The sequence below is a fragment of the Mustela nivalis genome (assembly GCF_964662115.1).
Source record: "Mustela nivalis genome assembly, chromosome: 13".
Lineage (NCBI taxonomy): Eukaryota > Metazoa > Chordata > Mammalia > Carnivora > Mustelidae > Mustela > Mustela nivalis.
The window spans coordinates 5090716-5105071 of NC_139032.1; the positions used below are offsets into that span (position 1 = coordinate 5090716).

Here is a 14356-nt window from a genome sequence, read left to right on the forward strand (position 1 = left end):
TTAAAAAATTTTTTTTAAAAGATTTTATTTATTCATTTGACAGAGAGAGATGACAAGCAGGCAGAGAGGCAGGCAGAGAGAGAGGAGGAAGCAGGCTCCTCACTGAGCAGAGAGCCCGATGCGGGACTCGATCCCAGGACCCTGAGATCATGACCTAAGCCGAAAGAAGAGGCTTAACCCACTGAGCCACTCAGGCGCCCTCATTATTTTTAAAATTAAATCAGATTAAACCAGTTAATAAATGTCCCGTGTGAAAAACTCAGATACTACCAACCTTGAGTAGAAGCCCCAAAGCAAAGGGGTCACAGAGTCCTTTTTTTATCTTATGAAACATGTGCCCCATGTCTTGCCCCAGAGCAAATCAGTGTGATGGTTTAGTCTCTGCTCTTCTGGGATTTTTTCTGTGCACACACATTGACAGAGTGAGTTAATATATATTAGAAAATGTGATCCTGCTCTATTTACTGTTTTGTAACCTGCTTGAGATCACATTCATTTAAAACAGAATACAGCTTTATTGAGGTGGAAGCTGCATACCGTGTAATTGACCCATTTGAAGTAAAACTCAGTGGTTTTTAGACCTGTTGACGGCATTGAGTGGCCATCACTGCATCAATTCTAGAATCTTCTCATCATCCCAAAGAGAAGCCACACACTCACTAGTCTGTTTTTTTTCAGTATATAGGATGTTTTCTAAGATTCCTCCATACGTGGTAGCACGTGTGAGTACTTCCTCCTGCTTGTGACTGAATCATGTTCCACTGTCCGGGTAGAGTGCGTTTTGTTGGTCCGTTTGTCAGTTGATGGACATTAGGATTGATTTCTGCTTCCAGGTTCTCGGGAATACTGTTGCTGTGGGCATTTATGTGCAAGTCTGTGTGTGGACATCTATGTTCCTTTCTTTCGGGTGGATACCTAGGTCATATGGTAAATTTATGTTTAACTTTTTAAGAAACTGCCAAACGAAGTAGTCAAGCTTTATTTCAGAAGAAATATAAATTCAGATAGTAGTAAATTTAAACTCTATTTATTTTTTTAGTGAATTTTTTAGACTTTAGATTTGCAGAAAGTAAGTAGAATGATAATGCCCAGTGCTGGTGGGGCGGGCAGTGTTGGAGAGTGATGGGGGAGTGTAGACTGATGCCGTTTTGGGGCAATTTGGCAATGGGTACCACTTTAAAAAAACGTGTGCAGACCCTTCTGTCTGACAAGGCCACTTGCAGGAATTCATCCTGTAGAAATAACTGCACATGGACACATCGATCCAAGTACTACATAGTCTTCTTGGCTTTTTTGTTTTGTTTAAAGATTTTATTTTTTTATTCGACAGACAAAGATCACAAGTAGGCAAAGAGGCAGGCAGAGAGAGGAGGAAGCAGGCTCCCTGCGGAGCTGAGAGCCTGATGCGGGGGCTCGATCCCAGGACCCTGGGATCATGACCTGAGCCAAAGGCAGAGGCTTTAACCCACTGAGCCACCCAGGTGCCCCTTGGCTTTTTTTTTTTTAAATAAAGATTTTATTTACTTATTTGACAGAGATCACAAGTAGGCAGAGAAGCAGGCAAAGCTGGGGTGGGGGGAAGCAGGCTCCTTGCTGAGCAGATAGCCCAACGAGGGGCTCGATCCCAGGACTCTGAGATCATGACCTAAGCTGAAGGCAGAGGCCCAATCTGCTGAGCCACCCAGACGCCCCTTCTTGGCTTTTTATAAGAGTAAACGATTGCGACTGCTCCCTGGTCTACGCCCAGGAGCCTGGTTATGTTCATGGTGACGTGAACATTTGCCCCCTCCAGACAGTTGCTTATTTCTCTGGTCGCAGCTCTTGCAGCGTTCCCCAGGAGTGGAAATCCTGGTCTTACTGGGCTCCTGTAGCGCCTGCACAGGCTCCAACCAGACACCCCAAGGTCAGACCCCAGATCACACACCCTCGGCAAGCAACCTTGAACCAGTCGCACGACTGCTCCTGCTAGTTCCTCATCTGTAACGCTGGGACAGTGTCAGTCACCACCTGTCAAGATTAGTAGCGACCGAGTAAAGCCTCAGTTCTGTAATTCCTCATCTAAGGGCCCCCTTGCCTTGTTCGTATGGTGGGGAGTAGCTCCCTCGGGAGCTGACCCACTTGCCTGGCCCGGTCTCTCCAGACTTCCTTTTTGTACCAGAGCTTGACCTGTAGGCCTCAGCGGCGATCGGGGAGAGGCTGGAGCCGGGCTGCGGTGCCGACACGCAGGAGTTGGCTCTCCGGGGCTTGAAGGGCAGGCGGCGGACATTTACAACTGTACATCTCTTCCCTGCCGATGGGTCTTTCTTTCCCTCCCTCCCTCCCAAACCCCCGTCCTCCTTTCTTTCTTAAGATTTTATTTATTTGAGGGGGAGCGTGCGTGTGTGAGTAAGGTGGGACGAGCAGAGGCCGACTCCCCGCTGAGCAGGGAGCCCTATGTGGGCTCGATCCCGGGACCTCCGGACCAGCCGAGCCACCCAGGTGCCCAGGTCTTAACCTTCTTCATACGTGTTGACATTGTAAGTGTCTTTGTTTCATTTTTCATTGTAAAAGAAAAGCATACAGCTCTGCGTGTTCAGCCTGATGAATTTTTACGGCAATATAATCATATAGCCAGAATCCAGACCAAGATTGAGAGTGTCGTCTGCGCTCCGGATCCGCCCCTCTGACCCTTCCCAGCCTTTCTCCTGTGAAAGGTTACTGCTGTCTGGACTTAGGTCTTGACAGATTTAATTTTGTTTGTGTTTCAACTTTCTTTCCTTCTTTCTTTCTTTCTTTTTTTTTTTTTTTAAAGGTTTTATTTATTTATTTGACACAGAGAGAAAGAGATCACAAGTAGGCAGAGAGGCAGGCAGAGAGAGGGGGGGAAGCAGGGTCCCCACTGAGCAGAGAGTCCGATGCGGGACTCGATCCCAGGACCCTGAGATCACGACCTGAGCCGAAGGCAGAAGCTTAATCCACTGAGCCACCCAGGCGCCTGTGTTTGAACTTTCTGTATATTGATTCCCACACCATGTTTTCTTTTGTGTCTGGTCTCTTTTTTACTCAACATCATGTCTGTAAGATTTATCTGTCTTGTGTTTAGTGGGACTTCATTCTTTTTTTTAATTGCTGAATACTCTTCCATTGGCAAGAACAGCCAGTCTGCTGGTGATGTTAGATTGTAGGTTTTGGCTCTTAAGACAGGTGCTGATATGAGCGTTCTCATAAATGTTATGAGATGTATGTAATGACACACTTCTGAGTAGAGTTAGGCATAACATGTGTGCGTTCAGCTTTGGTAGATACTTTTGGTAGATAATTGCCGTACATAGATGTGAAAATCCTAAATAAAATATTAGCAAACTGAATCCAGCAGTGTGTGTGTGTGGTGTGTGTATGTATACACACGTGTATATGTATATGTATGTGTATTATCTACATATATACACCCCCCCCACACACACAGAAAAGGTAACGTTTTCCAACTGAGTTGAGCTTATTCTAGTAATACAAGATGATTTTTTTCCCTCCTAAGTTCCAGGGGTTTAGCAGATGATTCAATATTTGTGTGTATTTCAAAATGATCGCCACGGTAGGTCTAGTTAACATCCGTCATACGTCACAAAGTATTTTTTCTCACGATGAGAGTCTTTAAGACCTACTCTTCTAGCAATGCTGCAGTGTATAGTACAGTGTTATTAACAGTCACCGTGCTGTACCTTGCATCCCCAAGACTTATTTTATTTATCTATTTATTTATCTATAAATAAAGATTTCAGTGTTAAGTAGTCTCTGCCCCTCTGTGGGGCTGGAACTCACAGCTGCCCGCTCCATCACAGGAGCCAGCCGGGCGCCCCAGACTGACTGGGCTGTTGACTGCAAGTTCGTACCTTTCAACCACCTTCACCCATGTCAGCCCCCCCCCCCCGCCGTCCCCCCACACCAGCCTGCACCTCTGGCAGCTGTCAGTCTGTCTCTGTATCTCTGAGTTGGGATTATTGTTTTCTTTTGTTTATATTTTATATTTGGGTGAGATCATATGGTATTTCTTTTTCTCTGTGGGACTTATTTAGCATAATGTGCTCAAGGTCTATCCATGCTGTTGCAAATGACAAGATTTCCTCCTCCTTTTAATGGCTGAATAATATTCCATCGTGTACACACAACTGTATGTTTGTAAGACAACTGAAGGTGTAAAGGTGAAATGGTGGTCTTAGGATGATGGACTTTTGGGTAGTTCTTCATTTTTAATCTTAAAGTTTTATGAAGTGCTGTTATTTTGTAATTGAAAATAATTTTGTTTTCTGACAGTGATTCCTCATTTTTTTTTTGAAGGATTTTATTTGTTTATTTGACAGAGAGATCACAAGTAGGCAGAGAGGCAGGCAGAAAGAAAGGGGGAAGCAGGCTCCCTGCTGAGCAGAGACCCCGATGCGGGGCTCGATCCCAGGACCCTGAGATCATGACCTGAGCTGAAGGCAGAGGCTTTAACCCACTGAGCCACCCAGGTGCCCCGTAATTTCTCATTCTTAAAGTTAATATACACCTAATCAAACAAACGTTAGAAAACACAGGAAACAAGGTGAAGAGACTGCTCTGGGCTGCGTCCCAGGCCACAGCAGCAACTGTGTGTGGTGTGTGAAGAATATGACCGTGTCACCTTGTACTGTGTTCTCCTGTTTCCTTCTAGGTCCTGAGAACCCGTGGCTGGTCCAGGCCTATGTTTCCGCCGCTAAACACCCATTTGCTTCCGTGGTGGCTCAGGAGGTCTTCCAGAGTGGAATCATTCCTTCAGATACCGACTTCCGCATCTACAGGGATTTTGGGAACATTCCAGGTATTTTGTGTACACTATGGGCTCTAGCCCAGTGGCGATTAAGTAGAAGCAGGTTTTACTTTTTTGCAGGATGGTGAGCCAGCAGTGTATCCTGAGAGTGCATTCCGTCGTGAAAGTTGTGTATTCTGTCACTGAAACTGATTTCCGGATATTTTCCTTTTCTTTTAAATTCTGGTTTAAATCCAAGGCTTGCCTTTTCTAGAACCTGTCATCTTTCCCCACACAGTGGCAGAACGGGGGACAGCTGGTTAGCACTTAGGCTCCCCGCAGTGGTGACCGGAGATCCTGGAGGGTCTTTGGCTTTGTCGTCACCTGCCTTGGCTCGCTCCCGTGGCGGCTGCTACAGCTGATGTGAAGTTAGAGTTTGGCTCTGGCCCAGCACGGGTGTCGACAGCGGAGTTGTCCGGCCTCCTGAGCTGTATGCCTCCCGCTCCTCGCTGTGTGACGTGGGAGGTCTCCCTGATACATGTAGTTCCTGGTTATCTTGTGTCGCAGCTCTAGACGCTGTCAGACATTCATGAACGGGACAGCGATGGTGCCACTGCTCGGACATTTTGTCGTTTAGGAATTTAATATGTTAAACAGGCTTAAAGAAAGGTTTTTGTTAATTTTAAATGTTTTATTAACATATAATGTATTATTAGCCCCAGGAGTACAGGTCTGTGAATCGCCAGGTTTACACACTTCACAGCACTCCCCACAGCACATACCCTCCCCAATGTCCATAACCAGCCACCCTCTCCCTAACCTTCTCCCCCAGCAACCCTCAGTTTGTTTTGTGAGATTAAGAGGCTCTTATGGTTTGTCTCCCTCCCGATCCCATCTTGTTTCTTTTAGAAAGGTGGTTCTTTAGAGCAAAATGACACTTTGTTTTTTTCTGTGTGTCTTAGGAATTGACTTAGCTTTTATCGAGAATGGATACATTTATCATACCAAGTATGACACCGCAGACAGAATTCTAACAGATTCCATTCAGAGAGCAGGTTGGTATTCAAACGTAGACTCTTGGTCTGTGGTAAGATGCAGTCTCAGGGCTGACCTACAAACCTACAAATTCCCTGTGGGCTGTGCATTAGGGACGCAGTGTGCGGCGTGCGTGAGCTGGCTGGGCTTTGGAGTCTGATGAGGGCTCGGATTTTAGCCTTGAAGTCTAGGTTAGCCATTAAGAACGTAGGACTGTTCATTGTGGGGCACTGGGAAGAGAGTGGGCCCAGGGTGAACGCGGTGTGGCTGAGTGATGAGCATGTACAGAACGGAAGCCAGATGGTGGAGGGGGCACTGGGCGCGTTGGGGCAGCGTGCCCGGCTGCAGAAAGTTATGGTTGTCCATCTTGGGTGGTGAGGGCAGGTGAGTGGGTTACAAAACAGGTGTTAGCACAGCACCAGGGCTGGGGCTTAACATGCTTTCCAGAGAAGTCTGGAGTGTTCAGGAGAGGAGAGTCTGGTGGGGAACCCTAATGACAGAGTTGATAGGATTTGGTGCCGCGCAGAAGATAAGGGTGCTCCAGGAAGAGCAGAGCGTGTGCGTGTGTGCGTGTGTGTGCGTGGGCGCGCGTGTGTGGGCGTGTGTGTGGACTGCTGGCGAGCGGTGTCAGACTGCAGTCTGGGTGGGACTTGTACAGGCCCTGACCAGGCGGCCGGCGGCAGACCCGGCTGTGAAGCCTAAGTCCCAGCTGGCTGGGGAAAGGCGGTGCTATTGACCTTGATGGCGACGTGGGAAGGTGACCTCACTCAGGGCAGTCATGGAGAGGGGCAGGAGGCTGTCAGCTCGGCTGACGTGGACGGAGGGGTCTGTGAACCAGCCGGCTGGAAGGACCCACTAGGAATACGGGTTTGGGAATCAAAGGCATTGAGAAATCCACAGAAGCATGGGGGAGGGAATGCGCTTCGGGAGCGTCAAGCCGAGGCAGGGGGCTCAGCCTGAGCTTTTGGGGAAAACACGTTTGGAGGCTGGTGGGGAAGCCAGGGACAGTAGTGGCACGACAAGGCAGTGTGGCATCTCCGGGGAAGCCAGGAAAGTCAGGGGTCGGGTGAACACGGGAGAACCGCCGTGTGGCTCACGGCTTCCTCCTCCTGCGTTCAGGTTCAGCCTCGGTCGTTCCAGGCGTGCCGAGCTCTGCCCGCCAGCGGCTCTCCTGCTCCCCGGCTTTGCGGCCAAGGACTCCCGAGTCAGACTTGTGTTACGCTGTGTTTGGAAAGGCCGCTCACGGCTTCCCCCTCCGCGGCTCTGGCTTGTGGGCTGCCTCTCCCGTTGAGCTCGCCCCCGTTCCCAGGCCCTGAACAGCACGGGCGGGGGAGCTTTTATGGGACCATCTAGACAGAAGTGCCTCCACTTCTCAGTCCCGTTGGCCGCCCAGGTGTGGTCCTGGGGGCCTCTGCTCCCCATCTGTATTCCGGTTTTAAGTTGAGACAGAATTGACATTCCTTATTCTTAACCCACATGCCATAATGTGTTTGGCGTCTGTGACCTTCCTGAGGGCCTTTTGTCTCTTGGCTCAGCGCTGGCTTTCTGGTATCCGGAGCAGTCCTTAAGGTACATGGTAAATGACTAGACTGAGAAACAGCCCTTGGGTTTGTCAGTAGCGAGGAAAGGATGCGTCAGAGAACGGTTCGCGTGCCAGGGAGAGGGTGAAGGCCCGCGGGCCGAGCGTGTGCGTGGGGAGGACACAGAGTGGGCGCGCAGACCTTCTTTGAGAGCCGGGGTGAGAGCGGTGCGGTAGAGGTGCGCAGAGCTCTTGCTGTGGCGGCCGTCCGTGCACTGTGCGCGGTCCGTTCACCCTCTTAGCTCTCTCTCCTTTACCAACAGGTGACAACATTTTAGCAGTTCTTAAATACCTAGCTACGTCGGACATGTTGCCTTCTTCCTCTCAGTATCGACACGGAAACATGGTCTTCTTCGACGTGCTCGGCCTGTGCGTCATCGCCTACCCGTCCCGCGTCGGCGTCATCCTTAACTGCATGGTGGTGACGGCTGTCGCGTTGTACCTGGGCAGAAAGTTGTTGCGGCCCAAGCACAAGAGTGAGTATTTTCCTCTCAAACCACAGTGCTGGCCTGGGAATGAGAATCTGCCTGCAGTTTTTCTGGTCTGTTTACCTCCGTTCAGGGATTCCAAAATCCTAAACATAACCTCTGATTTATAGCGTAGAGATTTTTTAGCGAATCTCAGATGAAGGCGCTCGCTGCTCTTTTGGTGTTGGCGCAGCGGGGACCTTTGTGCTTGTGCCACAGACACGGCAGCACGTGGGAGCTCCCGGGAAAGGTTCCCGTACTGACCGCTCGTGGAAATGCCCGTGAAGCCGGCTGGCGCGCACTAGAGAGCGCTGGTCAGGGCTCCGTCCTGACGTCTGCCCTGACCGCTCCGGTTGGATTGGTTTCCTTCTGCTCGGCACGTTTTGTGGTCCAGGCTGCTCTGTGGTCTTCCAGGGGTGGAGGCACGGACCCCCCTCCCCCCCCGCCCCAGCCGGTGGCTTTGCTGCACTGCTCCTCCTGCATCAGCTGCCCAGGCGCGTTCGGTACGGAACTTGACCTTCCGTTCTTGCCGGTATTTCGATGACGCAGAGCATCCCGGAGGTGCCGAAGATGAAAGCTGACCTGCGGGACTCACGGCTCTGAGTTCCTGCTGCCCACAGACTCTCGGCGAATGTTGCTTATGTATTATTCATCATTCTGTTTTTAACAAACCTGACCCCTGGGACTTTCTGTACTTTGCAGTGACAGTGGTGAATTTCTCGTTTCACCGTTAGGCCCCATAACTCCGCCGGTTGGCCGTGAGGTTGATTTGGCAGTCGGTGACGTCCCCTTTGTGTTTTGTCTGCATTAGCTGACACCTACAGGAAGGACTTCTTCTGTGCGCTTGGCATCACTCTGATAAGCTGGTTCACAAGCCTGGTCACTGTGCTCATCCTGGCGGTGTTCGTCTCTCTGATTGGACAGTCCCTGTCGTGGTACAGCCACTTCTATGTCTCCGTCTGTCTGTACGGAACCGCAGCCGTGGCCAAAATCATACTCATACACACCCTCGCAAAAAAATTCTATTACGTGGTAAGTGTGAGGCACGTTTCTTGGTTTCTTTTTGCTGCCTTCAGGGATCGAAGACAAACTCAAGTGGGACGCGTTGTGTCCGGCTTGCGGTGTGAGCAGACGCGGTTTGGCGCACGTGTAGAAAACTGTGTCCCAGAGCCATGTTTAGTTTCCGGAAGGCTGCTTTGGAGGCTTTGGAGGCTTCCGGTGCCGCAGCAAAGCGCTCAGTGTTTGGGTGGTTGTCGCCGTCTCTGCTCAGTCTGCTGCGGTGGGTCACTCGCTGCCCGTCCCAGGGCCAGGACGCCTGCTGGCTCCCGTGCTCGGGCAGCCCTGGCACGTGGCACGGACACACAGAAGCCCTTCGAGCCACACCAAGACTTTTTTCTCCAGTGACCTTCCTTTTCCTTAGCCCGTGTGGTGTCAGTGCAGACTCGGACAGCATCAGCTGAGGTGTGGGGCTGGGACACTCTGCTTGGGAAGGACGGGCGCGAGGACAGAGGGTTCTGGAACGATTGGTGCCGACATAGGGTTTCTGCTATATATATATGTCCGTTTGAGAAACATCAAAGTAGAAATTGTGGTTACAGAGTAACCGGAGTCATAGTAAACTTCAGTGACAGAGTGACCTGTGGTTTCTAAAGATTTTCTAAGTGACTAAAGGGAAAATCTTTCTTAGTTTCATAACTTATTTTCAAGACAGCCAATGCACACCTGTTTTTTGTTTGCCCTGCTAGGAGTTAGCATGGGCACACAGGAGGTGGTGATCCAGATCTTTCCACGGGGATCTCTGGGGATCTCTGGTGCCTCGGTCTCCGTTTCAGTTCATGTCAGGATGTGCTTTGAGGAGCGCTTCCTTGTTAAAAGGCCTAGTGGAAGGGCTCCTGGGTGGCTCAGTGGGTTGGAACCTCTGTCTTCAGCTCGGGTCATGATCTCAGGGTCCTGGGATCCTCCTCTCTCTCTCTCTCTGCCTGCCTCTCTGCCTACTTGTGATCTCTCTCTCTCTTAAATAAATAAATAAGATTAAAAAAAAAAAAGGCCTAGTGGAGGAAGGTTCTTTGCAGTTGGCCATCTGTTTCTGGATGGGCTGATATTTGTATCTTAGGGGCTGCAGTTTCTAAAAGGATTCTGCTGTGGGGCTCAAGCTCATGTGCTCATTCTTAGTTAGAGCGTGGGGGTGCTGTGCGGCAGGGGAGCGGGGGACAGAAGTGCCCATTAGTAATGTTCCAGTGACTTTGACTAGTTTCGGATGCCTCATCCTAAAATTTAGGGCCGAACATGGCGCAGGAGGAATGTGTATAGAGTGCCGGCTGGGCCTGGCACTGTGCCGGGCTGGTGGTCCCGGGACTGGTCAGGGCGTGCTCCCTGGCTTTGAGGGGCTTTGTCTGGGGCTTCGGCACACGGGGCAGCGGGGAGCGCTGCGGGACTGCAGGATGCGGCGGTCGGGGAAGCTTGTGAGGGAGGCAGGGCGTCTGGAGCGGGTTTGTGACGCGCAGAGAGCAGGTTGCCGGGTGGTCAGAGGTGGGCGAGCACAAGCCCAGCAGCAGGTCAGCGCGGTGAAGATGAGGCTGATGACAGCCCGGTGACCGGACAGGCAGGCCAGTGGGGGGCCGCAGGTGGCCTCGGAGACGGAAGGAGGCCGCCGGTAACCATTTCCGAGCAGGACGGTGAGCTGACCTGGGAGACACGAGCGGTGGGAGACGGGGTGGGGGGCAGCGTGGGGAGAGGGGACCCGGTCCCGGGGGCGTCTGTGTGACCTCCGGCCACAGTGTGGGGGTGTAGGGTATGGTTGGCAGTGCTGAGACCTGTTTTCGAACAGCTGAGTGGTACTTGGCTTCAAGTAGAGTCTGAGAATTATTTCCTTTAACATTATTTTTCAAGACTGCGTGTCTTCACACTGTGTTGAACGCGGAGGGGTGTCACGGCGTGGCTCTTCCTGTCCGAGGGGGTCTGTCAGAGGCGTCTGGACAGGTTTTGGAAACGCCACTGAAAGCTCTCACGGTACCGCCCGAGCGCCGGCGGTCCCAGTGCGGGGTCCCTGCACGGCAAGCCCCGATGTTTGTGTGGACAGAGCCCCTGGGGCCGCGGTGTCGGGGTGTGTTAAGCTCTCAGGCAGCTCCCCTCCGACGGCTCCAGGGGCTGTGCCAGAGTCCGCGGACTTCCAAGCCCACACGTGGGGCTAAGGCTGATGAATGCAAAAGCCACAGGAAGCCAGGACAGGGCAGAGCCGCAACCCAGGGCCCCCAGGAAGCAGAGAAGACTCCGGAATCCAGCCAGACTGCATGGCCGGGGCTCCAGAGGGGCTGCGGGGGGCATCCAGGGCATCGAGGCAGCCGAGCTGCCCGAACAGGTCCTTTCTCTCCTTGGCTTGGAGTTCTTTGCAAGTTGCATAAGTAGAAAAGTTACAGGAGTGCATGTGTTTAGGAGAGTGCTTTCTTCTATTTTACAAATTTTCCAAAGGTTGCTTTGAGGCTGTGGAGGGAGAGCACAGGCTGCACGTGAGTCAGCGGCTTGTACCCCGTCCTAGTAAATGCCCCTTCCCGGGTAGCCGTCCTGACAGGAGGTAGCTTCCTGGGCACTTCCTTAAAGTTTAAGACCAGACGTAGCTCTTCTGCGCACAGGAGATGATACTGCGTTAGAAGATCTTTGAAAACGGCCCATGCGTGAGACCAGCGGTGTGTTTTTCTTTCTTTCAGAATGCCAGTGACCGGTATCTGGGAGAAGTATTCTTTGACACCTCGCTGTGTGTGCACTGCGTTTCCCTCACAGCTCTCACGTACCGAGGACTGTGCTCGGCGTTCATTAGCGCCGTCTGGGTGGCCTTTCCCTTGCTCACAAAGCTTTGCGTACACAAAGACTTGAAGCAGCATGGTAGGTATTTGCGGTTTTGAGGCAAATGGGAAAATACCTTAAAAATGCTTATGAAAGACCCTTTCTCTATTTTGTGATCTTTGGGTGTAGGCTTTCAAGATGGTTGCTGATTGCTTTTTTCAGTGTTGAGATCACAGAAGTTCTCATCCTGTACCTCATACCCCATGCCATGCTCGTGTTTACGAACACATTAGCTCATGTACTACGTGTTCTGTTGTGTTTTTACCCGTATTTAATTGTTCTTGAACGACATAGGTCATATGCTGTGTCCCTGAATGAGCGTTCTGTCGCACGCACACAGTACTATAGAATCTGGGTCCCACTGTAGAATGTCAGAGATGTGTGTTTTCTCTTTTTCCCTAGGTGCCCGAGGGAAGTTTATTGCCTTTTACCTTTTGGGGATGTTTATTCCTTATCTTTATGCACTGTACCTCATCTGGGCAGTATTTGAGATGTTTACCCCCATCCTCGGAAGGAGTGGTTCGGAGATCCCCCCTGACGTCGTGCTGGCTTCCCTTTTGGCTGGTTGTACGATGACCCTCTCCTCCTATTTTGTAAGGAAAAAACATTTAAAAATTTTTTTCTTCTTTCTTTATCTGTCATATAAATATGTGATGAGTTTAGCTATAGTACATTCTGGGAAATCTTGTATTTTATTGAGAAACATCTGTGCAAAAGAAATGGGGATTGTGTGTGTAGAATGTGGGTTTGGTGGTAAAAAGATGAGAAATGGGTTTGTTTGGGTTTTGTTTTTTTACCTCCTTGTCGTCCCAGATCCTCTGGTTATATCTCTTCACAGCTTTCAAACTACCTGAATGTGAATTTGTAGAGTGCCTACCACGTAAGATATGATAGAGACTGCTTGGTGGTGGATTTTTTTTTTAATTTTAAAGCTTTTATTTATTTGAGAGCGTGAGCATGAGCTGGGGGGAAGGTAGAGGGAGAAGCAGGCTCCCTACTGAGCAGGGAGCCCGATGCGGGGCTCGATCCCAGGACCCTGGGATCATGACCTGAGCCGAAGGCAGAGGCTTAACCCACTGAGCCACCCAGGCGCACCAAATGGTGGATTTTTAGAATGATTCCTAATAGTGTGTTTTCAACTTCCTACTGAGAGACAAATGTTAGTAAATACGTGGTTGGTTTTATTAGTGCTCTTAGAGCTCTTAGAGCTCTCAGTCACTGAACTGACTGCCTGGCCGCTAGCGCCGCGGTCTTCACTAGTGGGGCCTGTCTCCTTGGGTGAGGGACACTGAGGACTCAAGAGTGTCACAGGCCTTGTCCTTCTGCTCTGTCCGTGCTCTGCCCTTGCAGGGAGAGTTCTGCCTTTGCCGTGCCTGCCACTCCTCCCCGGGACTCCCCCGAGGGAAGACCGGACCCCGTGGTGGAGCAGGTTCCAGGCAGAGTTCTGCCCTCAGAGTGGGGACCTCAGGCCTGTCCCCTCTCATGGAGGCTGCTCTCTGGGGTGTGGCTCTTTTCCTGGAATTGCCGAGAATACGAAGCGATGACTGCATACCCATAGGTACACTCCAAGATTTGCGGTTAGGGGACTAAGTAGAAAAAGCAGTTGTGACTCTGTCATAGTTCTCTCCTTCATGGAGACGATGGCGAGTCTTTCCGTGTCACTGCGGCGGAGGGCATGTCAGGTGGAGGTGAGGGTTTAGAGACGGAGTGTAAGGACGCCACGTGCACGGTCAGCAGCTTCGGCGCACGTCCCTTAGACAGGAGAGTGGCATCTGGCTTAGAGAGCGGTTCTGCAGGCCCCTGTGTGTGGCTGGTGGAAGGAAGTCTGAGTACTCCAGCCGTTTGGACTTTGCTGGAACGATTCAGTCCTTACTGGTACGTGCAGGGGTGGATGGAGAATTCTGAAATGTTCTTTGACGCCTCCAGGGTTTACTTCTTTCGGTTTAACGTTAAGCCTTTCAATTCTCTGTGCAGGTGGCTAGAGGGTTTGGCTGCTGTGAGGGCCGAAGCGGTTCGGGGCTCATCATGCATAGGTTAGGTTGTAATCTTGAGTTGGAGGAGTCCTGAGCTGGGTCCCGCCGTCAGTGGGTGGAAGTTGTTAGTGCTCAGAAGCCATGGCCAAAATAGGGGGCATTTTAGTTCCGTCCCGTGTGGAACGGGACAGACTAAAAACTCTGACAGCTTCACCGTGGAAATGGAAAGTGACCCCTGAGTATGGGAATCCTGGAAACCATGGAGAGAGGATTAAAATGTATAGTTTTCTGAATTATATTTTATTAGAAAAGCTTCTGGAGCGTGCCTCTTGGAATGCATTGGAAGCTCATTTACTTTTCATCAGAATGCAAGGTGGCCGCGCCACTGGTGGCGTGGGTGGGTGGCGTCTGCTCCTTGACTTGCCTCCAGGGCATGGTGTTGGAGTGGGGTTGGGGGGGCCCAAAAGAGGCAGCCTGGGCTCCGCGCTGGGGGACAGAAAGCGTAATGCAGATTTCACAGAGCTCTTCTTTTTTTGGTCCTTGGGGGTCCACTGAGTCTGTTTGCTAGGGAGCAGTGACGCGCCTGTCTGGTGGTGGGGCAGCGGGTGTCCCTGGGGTTGTCCTGCTTGAATGAGACTGCTGCCGAGTGACCTTGGGGAGCAAGACGGCAGCCCTGGACAATGCCTAGACCCTTCGCACGCATCTCTTTGCTTCATTT

The 14356-nt window shown here is 51.1% G+C and overlaps 1 protein-coding gene across 2 annotated transcripts in view; it reads left to right on the forward strand.

Annotated features, from left to right (window-relative positions):
- ERMP1 (endoplasmic reticulum metallopeptidase 1) overlaps positions 1–14356 on the forward strand; it is a 40483-nt gene that overhangs the window by 10299 nt on the left and 15828 nt on the right. For both annotated transcript variants that reach the window (XR_014301564.1, XM_082694276.1), the window contains exons 5-10: positions 4670–4816; positions 5707–5799; positions 7622–7834; positions 8637–8857; positions 11530–11704; positions 12068–12258. Coding sequence is in view for 1 of the 2 variants with exons in the window: in XM_082694276.1 (XP_082550402.1) it covers positions 4670–4816; positions 5707–5799; positions 7622–7834; positions 8637–8857; positions 11530–11704; positions 12068–12258 (1040 nt within the window). In the remaining variant the exon portion in view is untranslated. The remainder of the gene's footprint in view (positions 1–4669; positions 4817–5706; positions 5800–7621; positions 7835–8636; positions 8858–11529; positions 11705–12067; positions 12259–14356) is intronic.